Raw genomic sequence first — 13,717 nt, 5'->3', positions numbered from 1 at the left:
GAAAAGAGTAAAAGGAAAAAGGTTGAAAGAAAGAAAGGGTGAGAGAAAGAGAGGGAGGGAGAGAGAGAGAGAGAGAGAGAGAGAAAGAGAGAGAAAATGTGTCTTCGTATCGTCAGATATTCAAATGGAAAATTCCAGAGCGTGAATGTCTGTATCTAGCATATAGGCGATATCATAGGAAAATATTAAAGCGACGGAACTACGGTTATTCAAATTAGGCAACCGTACCCGTCGACTCATGAATGGAAACAGTCGTTGATGTGGTAGTAAGGGTACGGAACTTTGCGACTTTTCCAGATATTCGCATCCGAAGCGACTCTTCATTCGAATCCTCTTAAAATGCATCAACCGGATGGTTTTAACGACTTCGAGTCATTTTGACTTTTCCAGACGACAATATGAATTCGTTTTTGGATATTTCACGTATCTATCTCAAAATATATTAGAGCATTGATTATCAAAAACAATGAAACAATGAATAATAATAATAATATTTGATAATTGATCGAGACAAAGAAAAATAGATGATGATCGATGAGAAAGCAAGGATGTTCGTTTATTTTTAAATATATTTCTTTTAGGAGAAGAATATTCTTGAAACAGTTAATTCTTGTAACAATAATAAAATAATGAAACGTTCTAAAACGTTCATAAGAAAGTAGAAAATCTTTATTATACATTTCAGTCGGCAGACGATTAGCCTCCGTCGTATTTTATATTTGAAAATCCAATCTCCGAGAAAGAGAATAAATTAAACACGCGATCAATTTCGACGAACGCATTTTTAATCTTTTAACTACGTTTTAAAAATTTCGTTCTTCGGGAACGATTGAACGGTTTTACCTTATTCCTTTTCTTTTTAATTTTCCTTTTTTCTCCGTGTCCGTCTGTTTGTCTGTCTGTCTCTCTTTCTCCTTCCCATCGATAACCGATAAATCTAGTTCGTTTGTCGCCCTGCCAATGCGATAAATTTGTAAATTAGTGAGAGATCACCGCGATTATTTAATCAGGGAATTCGAGTTGACGAGGAGGAAATTTACGTTTCAACGAAATTCGCGTTAAGTCGAGTGTGCAATAAATAATGAGAAAACCAATCGAGGATTAAATACCTATGTATATATTTTTGTATATACATACTGTTATAGGTATAACGTTCTACCATTAAGCTATAGTTTTTTATATTCTCCCGGATATCATTTTTTCTCATTCTCTCTCTGCACTAATTTTCAACTCTTCTATTTCGTATACGATCGTTCCCGGTAATCCTACATTGTATCATCATCAAACCATGAATTTCCATCTTTCTGGAAATTTCTGAAATTTCTGGATTTCGAATCGAGGCCAGTACTTGGTACGTTCCAAAAATTTCGAGCCTTTTCTTTTATTTCCAATTGATAATCCCAAATGCAGATCGTTAATATCACTTCGATATAATCGGACTTTCAAACACGTTGACGGCTAAAAACATTTTAGTTAATTGATTCCTCTTCGTAAGAAGAGTAATTTAATGTCAAGTTTACGAGCTACCATTATTAATGGTTTTTGATAAAATTACCTCCCATTTCTCTTTGAAACAATTTTTTTTCATACGTCTTTTAAATCGTCGACGATAATAAATTATTCTAAACTTGGATCAAAATAATTCTTGGCATCATTCACCTTTTGTCGTGATTACTATCGTTACTTAAAACGTTCGTGCTCTTTTTCATCTCTTTTTTTTTCGTTTTTTATCTGAAATGTATCCTATCGAAAAAGAAAATTACGTCCTCTCCTTGATTATCGTTTTAATAAGATTTAATTTGTAACATTCCGATGCTGTTTTTTTCTAAATATATTTGATTTTATTTTTCTAATCTTCTTCCAATAAAAAAAAGTAATGCGATAATAAGTAAAGTGTTTCAAAGGATCTCTTTTTTGTTTCCTCTTTCTTCGTATTTTATTACATCTTTTGGTTAGTAAAGGTCAAAAGAAATTTCATTGACATTGAAGTCGTATTATTTTTCTTTCGTAATCGGCTAATCTTTCTCACGTAACGTTTAGCTCGTGTGTAAAAGTAAATACGTATAAACGAGTGAAACGTTAGAAGGGTAAATGGAAAGCTTGTTGACAAGTCATCGTTGGCAAAGAGAGTTGTTAATTAAAAATACATGAGAGCTAAGTAAGCGTTGTTCGGAATATTAAGTCGAATCACAAAAGAATTTTTTTCTATAAATTCAACTACAATTTTTTATTTTCTATAAAGAAGAGTATCCATTAGAAATTCATTTAACGAAGAATTCAATCAGAGATCAAAGAAAAAATATCAAATTTCAAAGTCCGCGTTTAATTTTACGCATAAAAAATTATCTATTAATTTTTCTACGATTATCTGTAATTCTCTTTACAATTACGACAATAGATCGAAAATTTATAATTTCTATTGTACAATCTCCGATGCAAGGAGATGAATACTCGTTCTTACGATCTCATCTTCAAACTTGTTTTCTCTCATTGCTTCTATTATTATTTCAAAGGCCAACAAATATACGTGTGTTTGTTGACAAAGTATTTTGGCAAAAAGAAAAAAAACTTTGAGAAAGAGGTTGTCAGAGAATTTCAGGAACGATTGTTCGTAGAATCATCTATTCCGGAACATTAAATAAAACTAATATTTTTGTAATCAATTTCATTCGGGAACTGGATCAGAGATGTTACGATATCGTTTAACGTAACTGACTGATAAAGTAATATCGTGAAAGTTTTTCTTCGATCTGTAATCAGAAAATGTAGACGAATAAAATGAAAATAAAGAGTGACAGAAACAAAGATATCTTGTCTGATAATGCTCTTTGTTTTTCTTCTTTGAGATACGCAAGATATTTTTTGAAAGTTGACGTGACGTGGTTACAGAATTTATGTTACAGTCGGCGCCGAGAAACTATACGTGACCAAATGGAATGACCAAGCAAATTAGAAAGGATCTCTGCTTTAAAGAATCCTGCACTGAATTTGCCTGTTTGCTTATTCTTCTCTGACCTTTTCACCTCACTCAGCTTCTTTATTTTTTCTTTTTTACAATCACACTTTTCTTTCGTCGACTACTTCTTCTTCTTAGACACTCATGGAATTCCTTTTCGAATTTATAACAAGATCTGATCCAGGATAACCAGGTCACTGAGCTCATAAAATGCATTCGTTTGAAATGAACTAATACGTACTGATTATATGTACATCTATATTGCATATATATGCATCTAAAAGGTTTAATTATATCAATTTTACTTCTTACGTCAAAATTCATCTTTTAGTACGCAAATTTCATTTCAAGTTGATTTTATTTTGTCACTTAATTATAGCGTTGTTAATTACTCCATTTAAATAATCTAATTTCTGTGCACGAATCTTGATACTCCGCGTTGGAAGCTCGTAAATTGTACCAATTTATTCACAAGGAGCTTGCAAAAATTGGTCGAGTGTTACGTTGGTAACCCATTGACACTCTCCCTCTCTCTCTTTCTCTCTCTAAATAGTGTTTGACTAGACATCAATTATTACTGATGCTACTACCGCAATTGTATGAACGCAAGTAAGAAAATCGTTTCTAGTGAATTTGACCAAGCAAAGGATTTAGCATTGTTTCTAAATAGTCGATAATAAGAATAAAAAATCAATTATTTATATCGATTTTATCTTAACCATTGAAAATTACAATCAACAATTTGTTGCCTGTTGAAATCTCATCGGTAAATACTCCGGTCAAGTCTGCGTAACTTCAACATTGCCAGAGTCGTAAGAAATAAGTCAACATAAACATTGCAACTTCGATTCTTCGAGTCCACACTATACACAATCCTTATCCTTGTTTTCCTAAGGACTAAAAAGAAGAGAAGTGGGCCACCCATGTCATGGGCGGAAAAGCAAAGGTTATTGGCCGTGTTATATCTCTACACTCATACGTTTTCACGTAGACCAATCGGAAGATGGTTAATCAATATTGATTTTCCCAACTTGGAAACTCTGAGAAATAACAGATGCCAGAGAGAAGGAACAAAAGATTCACGTATAACTCGTAGGCGATCGCATCGGATAGATTCTAGGACTCTTTTACGAGAAGCAAAGTAGTTAATTTGTGATGAAATAAACCACATCGATTTGTTGTTATTTGATTATTGCACGACAATCGAATTAGTTCAGATCAAATATAAAAAGAACATGTCAGAGCTTTTGCCAGTTAAAACTTCTTCGATGTAGTGCTTTATTACGATGTAAAACATTCTGTAACTTTTCGGTACCCGATGTACACCTTTAACGATATCAAGTCCAATGTGTTCATTGTGAAACACGTAAAATGAATCTAAATCTGTTGAACAATTTTTATTTTATTTATATATATATATATTTTTGTCTTTTTTTTAAGAAATGGAATAATTTACCTGCCATGATTTTGCGACGGAAGCGTCATACGTAGGCGGAGGTGAAGTCATTGAAGGGATGGTATAGACAAGTGGCGATCGGTTTTGCGAATTCGTTAGGCTATTTCCGGTATCGTTGGCTGTCGCATTCGGCGTATCCGGTATAGTCACATAGAGAGCCTCTGGTATGGTTTCACGATTCCCTCCGCTAAGTATGCTTGAATTCGAATCTGCAGAAAGTCGTAATTAATTACAATAATCGATCTAAATTAATGCAAGCAAATGACTATTTTTTACTTCGAGATATTGAATGTTTCGTTGAAGGTACTCTTAAACGAGAGATAGTATCTTCCGAAAGTTTATTAATTAATTTTGTATGTCTCGTAACTTATAGCTCAATCAATATCAATTTTGCGATATTCAATTAACGAATATAATAGAATCGATCGAGACTAATTGAAATTTAAAATTACTTTCTTCGAAAGTTATTGATATTATTAAACTTAAGACTGGAAGTTTTAAGTTTATGACGATCGCTCCTCGTATAGACATTTTACAATCCAGATGTCTTCGTAAGAAGGTACATCAAACAATTAATCGAGACTCTGAACTAAAGAATACATAAAACAGGAGAAACATAAATTTTATGATCTTACAGTAAAATAAATTCTTACGAGGCGATATCGATAGGAACTTCGACAGCGACTCGTTTGATTGTCGCTGAGTGCAATCTCGTTGTTCAAATTTAATGTCGAAAAGTATCGAAAGAGTATCATTCTATGTTGATCAACTGATCGTACGTCGGATCTCACTCGACATATATTGAAACAAGCGCTATCACATCATTTATTATTTTTTGTAAAAGATTTTTTTCTATAAACCTTGACACAAACTATCCTCGAAATGAAACTTAAACAGTGGAGTATAACAAGTGCTCACAAGTGTTATAATTCAATTACGAATGATTATGCAAATGTATATTTTTATAAGAAATATAGCAAAAATGAATAAATGGAATCTAGACGGAAATATGTTTTCTTATTAAAGAATTCTAAATAAATATTTTATATTTTGCACGGATCGAATATTGCATATATTCTGGATATTGCATATTTTTGCATATATTATTCTGGTCTTTGCATATTTCATGTATATTCGACCGACTCTTTCGATTTTAAAAATTGGCAAATATCCAAATGTTAAAAAATCGACAAATAAAATTATTAAATTTCTTTTGTCCTCTCATCATAAACACACTTGCGCATATACACTTTGTCAGGCGTACATGGACTTTTGTTATTGACAATATATCTGTAATCTACTCGTTATTATGGACTAGGAGTGTTTTGAAAAACGTAGATGCATTTGACAAGTATATATGTTAAGTACATATGTTAAGTAACATATGTTAAGTATATATGACAAATACATATTCTCTTAAGCAATGGAAAATTTCACATATCGTAGTAATAAACAAAACCTAATGAACAAACCTTGATACATGAAATATTATCATATCAGTCTTTTACCAATTTTTTTATAGTTATTCGAACAGCTTTTGCTAGAATTTTTATTATACTAATTGAATTAAATATAGTATGAGAATATTAATTTGGCTTCGGAAGATAACGTCTCTTCAATAAAATCGTCGATCATAAAAGACAAGGCAAAAGATATCGATCTACTGTTTTTTTTTTTTTTTTAGATATTAAACAAGCATGTAACAAAGTTTGTCATACCAATACCCTGAACAAGTTAAAGGAACTCTTTATATCGTACTGCGATCGTACTTAATTAATAGGAAATTCCAAGTTCAATTTCAAGAAGTAATTATCTTGGCCTATCCAATCAACTCTAGAGTTCCATAGGGAAGCGTGCTTGAATCTGTCTTGTACCTTATTTATACTGCAGATATACCAATTTCTACAAAAGTAATCATAGCTATATTTGCAGATAATACAGCAATTTTTTCAATTCTTCTAAAATTACTAAAAATTTGTAAGAAAATCTAGACACTAAAACTATCTTTAAAAAAGAAATATCTGAAGTGTACAGGTAAATGAAAATAAATCAAGCCATGTGATTTTATAATCTATGCAAAAATACATGGCTTCTAATGCAGTTAAATAATATAATAATTTTACAAAAGTACTCAATCAAATATCTCATCATAATTTTGGACAGGAGATTAATGCGAAGAAAGCATATGCAAAGCAATGTGCTTTACTCAAGTAAAAATCGAAAAAGCTGTACCGATTGATAGGAAGAGGATGTAAATTAAAGTTAGAAAACGATTATACGAATATGTAAACGAAGATATACAAGATTGTTCTAAAACCTGTCTAGACATATGTTATTCAATTACGTAGTACAATTTAAATATACAAATGTTTCAAAGATTATAATTAAAAACTCTATGCAATAATGTAAAATGCTTACACTGCGGATGTTTATACAAATTTTACATTTTAAAATATTCAAAATATATGTAAAATTAATGCAAAATATATGCAAAATTTTTTCTGAGAATTGATTCGAACGATGAACGACATAATACGTAACGATTTGACAAAACCTACGATTAAGTAAAGAATATTATACTACAGTAAACATCATATACGACAGATATTAGAACATAAAAATCCATTAGCTTTATATTTGACTAATACCAATATTATACACTGCCCTAAATCTGGTAAACAGATTTAGTAATTACTAATTGAATTTAATTATCGGTGATCATATTCGGTGAATATATGGCGATCATATAAGCTAAATCTACGCATATAACAATCTAATGTAACCACTAAATTACATGTTACGATATAATGTCAATGAATTTATTTATCATTTTTTAAAAAAAGCTGATCATAAATATTTTAAGTTAATAACAAACCTGGGACTTAAATTGTTAAGGATGCTTACCACACTGAAACTCTTTCGTAAAATCATCTGTGATTAAAAATACACATAGAACGTCTATTTATATAGAATGGCGGATAAAAGTATTTGTAGAGTAAGTAAATCATAAAAGAAATAATAATAACAATTTGTAAATCAATATCTTACTCGAATTTCGATGTAAAAATTCAGAACACGATATTAAGTTAAAGTATAAACTCAAAACTCAATTAAAAAATATCATTCGTTGGGACTTTTACGAATTTCCAATGTTTTATTGGAACTTGCAGTACTTTCTTGAACTTAAATAATAATAATTTGTAAATCTTGTAACATATCATCGATTATCGAATCGTTACAGCTTTCGATAATAAAGTATTTTTGTTAACAAGTAGACGAATTCGTTTCCTCAAAACGTAATTAGATATCATGTCTCTGAATTTATCGAACGCGAAATAATTAATGTTAATAGAATTCATTACAAATAATGTATAGCGTAATTACGAATTAACTTGATTATTAAGCAAACACGATTAATAATAATAAAATATGATCGGAAGATTATAATTCATTTACTGATCTCATTGTTGTCCGAGTAAATAAAAGACATGAATTCAATGAACGATCGAACATAATTATCTTGGACCATTTAATTCAATAAAACTAACCGCTGTAAATAAGAATATTATAAATAAAATTTGTCGGAGAAAGAAAAATACAAACATGAAAAATAGAATAGAAACGAATTTATGTATTTGTCAAAACGTAAGCATGGTATACTATAACCGCGAGTGTAGCGAGCCAAAAACAGATCGGGTGTCACAAGAATATTTGACTTTTCACGTGTCATTGGCATGAGATCATCGAGCGGGATCATTACGATAGTGTGATCACCAAAAAACCTGTCAACGGTTAAATGTAATTCTATTCTATCAGAATTATTGTAAAATGTTTTACAGATGCGCACAAAGGTATTCTGTACCTTTATTACAACGTAATATCTATGTAAATTTTGCTTTTATGAAATATATGCTATTATCCTATTATACTATGAATATGCGGTATTACTATTATACACTAAACATTTTGAATAAATTCTCATTAATGATGAGGATTAAATGGTTTGTTAAAACGCACATTCATAGAAGCGAATTTTCAACAAATTAGAAAATAATCCAGAAAAGAATAACAAGTGGAATATCCTTTACGAACAAATGGAGCGTTCGAATTTCAGCATAATAGTTACGATAATGCTGCATAGGGTATTGTTAAAATTTGATCGGGATGAAGATTATCCGGAACAATTTAATATATTTGACGATATCGTAGAGAATAGGAAACATGCAACATTACCAACATTTATAAACTCGACAGTATATAAAACAATAAGGGACTTGTATAATTCAATCTACTTGATACAACAGTATTACAATTAGATCTATCGTTAGAACTTATTTATGAATGATTTTGAATGTCAGTGCATCGTATGCAAAAACTAACAATATGAAATTTTATAAAGTATTGTTGAAAAAAAGATTTCTAACTGTTATATATAAGTTGCAATTTTATTAAATTCGATATTGAAAGGAAAAAAAATTCTTGATCGTTTGTATGAAGAAAAGAAAGAAAAACATTAAAGAGCATGAACGATTTAGATGGGAAGAGAGAGTCTATTTTGAAGTTGAAAATCGAAAAAAGAAAGAATTGTCCTAAATTTCAGCGACAAAGAATGAATTGCTCGATAAAAGCTTCGAAGAACAAAAGAAGTGGATCGACAATGGAATTGGAAAGTTGTAATATGAACAATAATAAAAAATATTTTGTATTGCACAGTGCGATAGAGTTTATGATTTTTAACATTGAAAATACACGTTTAAAATATGAATTTAAAAATATTACTAAATATTTTAGTTCATGTGTATGGTTTAGTTTATTAAGAGATCAAAATTATATCAACCTAGCTATGACTAATGAAGCAAAATACTTCATGATTCGAGGAATAAGAGGAATATAAATACTTCGTTGAATGGATACTTATTATTTTATAGCTCATTGTTATTACTTCGTTGCTCCACAAGAGAATCAACGGCATTTTTAGTATTTAAAAAGTCTATGCACAAGTATTGATATGCTGCGTAATCGCGTAACAGCAAAAATAAACTTTTTTAAGCATAATAAATGAAGTATTTGATTTTTTTGTTTTTAAGGTAGAAGAGAGAATATTTATGTTTAAATACTATGCAATGAATAAAAAGAATGGGGACGTAAGCGATGATTTTTAATTATAAGGATAATAGATTTCTATCGTATCAAGATATCGTTAAAAAAGATTTGGAATAAATACGAAAATCAGATAATATCGTATAAGAGTAAATATTATCATAAAAAGAGATCGTAAATTATTTAATGTAAGTTCGAATATTTTTTAATATCTTTAGACTATAATTTTAGTAGATGTAATAATGTTAGGATCATGACATTGAAAGACAATTATATAAGGAAGGATATTAGATAAGAATATGTAATAATAGTAACAATTAGTCAAATTAAAGTGATTAAAAATAGTAAACGAAGTATGAGAAATGAACATTGTACGAGTAATTACGATATATGCTTCGTGAACTAGTAAAATGCGCAAATGCTTAAATGGGATACAGTTAAGTACACATTCCGAATGAGTATTGATCAAGTTTAGGAGAAAGTTTTGTTCTTGTTTGAGAAATGACTGAACTATATTACATATTTTCTAGACATATGTCTATCCATGCATGTGCTTGCTACTTTGTCTTAAAGAAAATTGTCTTAAATGTTTGATAAATGGTTTGAGTGTCTTAACGGTGATTAAAGTGACGTAAAAAATCATGACAATCTGTTTTTGTTTTTATATAGGTATATGTTCTAGTGTCAACGTTGCATATTTTTTCATTTTTTCCATTTTATTTTGATATTATATTTGTATAAGTGATTACGTATAAAAGAATTGATGTATAAAGAATGTTTATGTTTAAAAGTATGAAAGAATGATTATGTTTATGACGTACATATATAACGTTTTGTATTTCATCTTAAAATATTATGTCCGTTGTGTATGGTATCTATAATTTTATTATATGGTATCTGTAGTTATGTCCAAATATCTGTCTGTACTCATTATTTTTACGTACTACAGTGTAATTATGCAATTTTAATAAGTTTTTATTATGTGTAATTTTGAAAATATTGTATTTAATTAATAATTATATTTAATATTATATTTAGTTTTTAATAAAACATTATACACTAACCGATATAAGTGTAATAAGTCTTTCCGCGTTCGACGCTACGACTTCTCATCTGGTGATTTAAACGTTTTTCCTGTTTACTGCTCTTCGTCATTGGCTTCGCATGATCGCTCACAGAACTACTACTTCCAGTTTCAGAATTTCTATTTTTCGATCCACGGCCATCGTTTTGCTGTTTTTTCGAGCTTCGCCCATCGGACTTGCCGTGTCTCCATATTGGTAACGGGACTGGTACTTTCCTTCTGGACACATCTACGGTTATACCGCAACCGCACACTGCTGCGTTTTCATTAGACATCCTGCAACGATTTACAAAAAAAGTAAAGTATTAAAACCATGCATTAAAATCATACATAAATTCAAGTAAATCGAGAGCAGAGCTATAACATTCGAAAGATCAAAGTTGTGAAGGAACGAACAAGAAAGAAATCGATCATTTTTCGATTTTCGATTATCTCGTGATTCGTGTTCGTCAGTTGCGATAGATGTTTCGTTAAATTTTAGAACATACTCAAAAAAAAAAGAAAAAAATCATAAGTTTAATTCTTTATTGACGTGAGGGGGCTATAGCGCTAATTGCTTACACCTACATGGAAAGTAAAAATTCATAGAAATATATATCTATGTTTTTAACACTTTGATGAATTGTAAAATAAATTATAAAGTAATTTATAACATACAAATCTGCAATATTGAGCTCGATCGATATCTTATATAATATCAATGGATAATATCAACAAAATGTAAGATCGAAAACACATCCGTGCAGTCTCTTGCACACGATATTTATTTGACATATTTTTGCGTTATTCGTAACACACGATCATATTTTATTTGGCGTGATATTGATAAATTATCCATCGATAAAATGTTAAATAAACTATAATATAAAAATAGAACGTAATCACACAATAGAATATAAGCGGATGATCCCTGGCGATATCCAAACGCTTTGACGTAAAACTAAAAATAAGACTGTTCAAAAACAAACACTGCTTAAAACTACGCAGTTATACATATGGTTACGCACACAGTCGCGTATACACTAACTAATACATATTCTAATCTCAAAGTAAAGTTATATCCTACAAAATGAAGAAGTTCCACGATGAATCGTTCGGCCAACTCCAAAGCAATCATTCGTATCGACAAAAAGTCATTGTTAACCAGATGATTATTATGATGTTTATAGAAGTTCGATCGATTCTAGAGAATTCAAAGAATCATTCCCTTTCCTCTCTTGCTTCATTTATTCCTTTCGAAAACGAAATTATTAAGCTTGTGGTTAGTGCTATTCATAATCCTATAAAGTTTTTTGTTCGAACATTTTCTATTATGTGAATCCGAATATTATTAGTGTTACCAAATATACGTAAAAGTAAGATTAGGATCGTGGTTTTACTCACTTAACATTTATTGTAAGTTGTTTTATGTTATTACATATGTACTCAATAAACAACAAAAAGAAATTGAATTAATAAGAGATACATGAAGAGCACTTGTTCGTGTGGTACATTAAACAGAGGAATTCAGTTATATGAACATGTTCATTTTTAATATCACGTACGTAATCTATCGCTCTCTAAAATAAATGTATATACAAATATATGTTTTTGCCATTATGCTTTTTATTCTCTTTTTGTTTTCTTTTTTTAGTAGTTTTGATAAGAGAATTCGATTTTTTTTATGAGATTAAGTGAGTTAGGGTCTTTGTTTACACCATGCAATCGAATAGTTCGTATCCAACGATACGAATTTATAATATTTTACAATAATAAGCTATCTCGTATGGCACATTATTGAATTCGTTTCAATAAATGCCATCGTACTATAAAAAGAAAAATATATGCTTCTATTCGAAAAAGTTAATTTGACTTTGAAATTTTCTCCACTAATCAATCTGCGAAAAAGCTGACACCATGTGTGATATCTGTCTTCGTATAAAACAAATTTGTAAAAACATTTCTTTTGAATAAATTCAGTCCTTCACGAGATATTCCAATTTTTCGAGATAAACGGAACACTTTGTATAAATAACAAAATAATATATTCAGTTTTATTTTTTATTTGCATTAATCAGTAACGCGTTTATCTTTATCATCCTGACTAATAATTCAACAATATTTCAAGAGGAATTAATTAGAGATTCGAGATGTGATAATCGATCAAAGAATTAATTAAAATAATTGGGTCGATTGTTCTTCAATTATCTTGTTTGATAGACATCAGATATTATTATGTAAAAAACGTCGATAGTCCGAATTCATTCAAATCATCGTCATTTTTCCTAAGTTGTAATCAAGGATCTCTCTCTCTCTCTCTCTTTCTCTCTTGCTTTATCAGTCAATCTTCATTCGGGGGCACTAACGTTCGTTTCACGTATAGTTCTTATCGCCTAGGACAGATCTTATTTACTCTGTTATTTGATCTTTGGTCCCTTTCACGAAGGAAAAGCAAACGGTAAGTACATTTATCACTGATCCGTCATACGATTTAATTTTCTATTTTCTCTAAGTAAATCTCCTCTTTCTCCTTTTCTTTTTTCTTCCTTCTACCTCGCATTTCCTTTGAAAGATATTATATATATATATATAAAATAATATATAAAATATATATAATCTATCGTATCTATTATTCCTTTATATATCGGTTTTTCTACTTCTCTTTCTCTATTTTCGAATTCTCAACTCGTTTCGTATTTGTGCTCGTTGAACGAGCATTAGACTTTTTAAAACGTAAGAATTCAGCCGATAGTTTGGAAACGCGATTAAATATTTAACGGGACTCGGGATTGCATTGAAAGCGCTCGAGCTCGAAAAATCGATAGCGCCGTGATGATTGCGGCATTTGCTTCAGTCACGTAGGCAGGACGATAAGATACTTTCGATGTAATTGCGCTTCCTCATTGGAGAAAGCACATTCAATGTTTTCACACAAAGAAACGTGACAACTTGAAACGAAGATCGTTTTAAGTACCTACGGGCTTTTCAACTCTCCTCCAAGGGTTTCGAGTACGTACGCGATGAGAAGAGTCTTCTTTATCGGATGTATTATAACGAAGGATAAGAAAACTTTGCACATATCGTTATCTTTAAAACAATGTTTTCCTTTTGATAATAATTGTCGTATATGAATTGAACGTAC

At 30.3% G+C, this 13,717-nt stretch overlaps 1 protein-coding gene across 1 annotated transcript in view; it reads right to left on the bottom strand.

Annotated features, from left to right (window-relative positions):
* Window positions 1-13,717, bottom strand: part of LOC122627726 — a 70,475-nt gene that overhangs the window by 7,717 nt on the left and 49,041 nt on the right. Inside the window, exons 2-3 of the mRNA XM_043809115.1 lie at window positions 10,577-10,872; window positions 4,413-4,621 (exon numbers count right to left, since the gene is read on the bottom strand). Of these exons, the coding sequence (XP_043665050.1) occupies window positions 4,413-4,621; window positions 10,577-10,871 (504 nt within the window). The 5' untranslated portion in view covers window position 10,872. The remainder of the gene's footprint in view (window positions 1-4,412; window positions 4,622-10,576; window positions 10,873-13,717) is intronic.

This window comes from Vespula pensylvanica, chromosome 3 (genome assembly GCF_014466175.1).
Source record: "Vespula pensylvanica isolate Volc-1 chromosome 3, ASM1446617v1, whole genome shotgun sequence".
NCBI lineage: Eukaryota > Metazoa > Arthropoda > Insecta > Hymenoptera > Vespidae > Vespula > Vespula pensylvanica.
The sequence above is the reverse complement of the archived record's forward strand: the minus strand, read 5'-3'. Positions and strand labels throughout refer to the sequence as shown.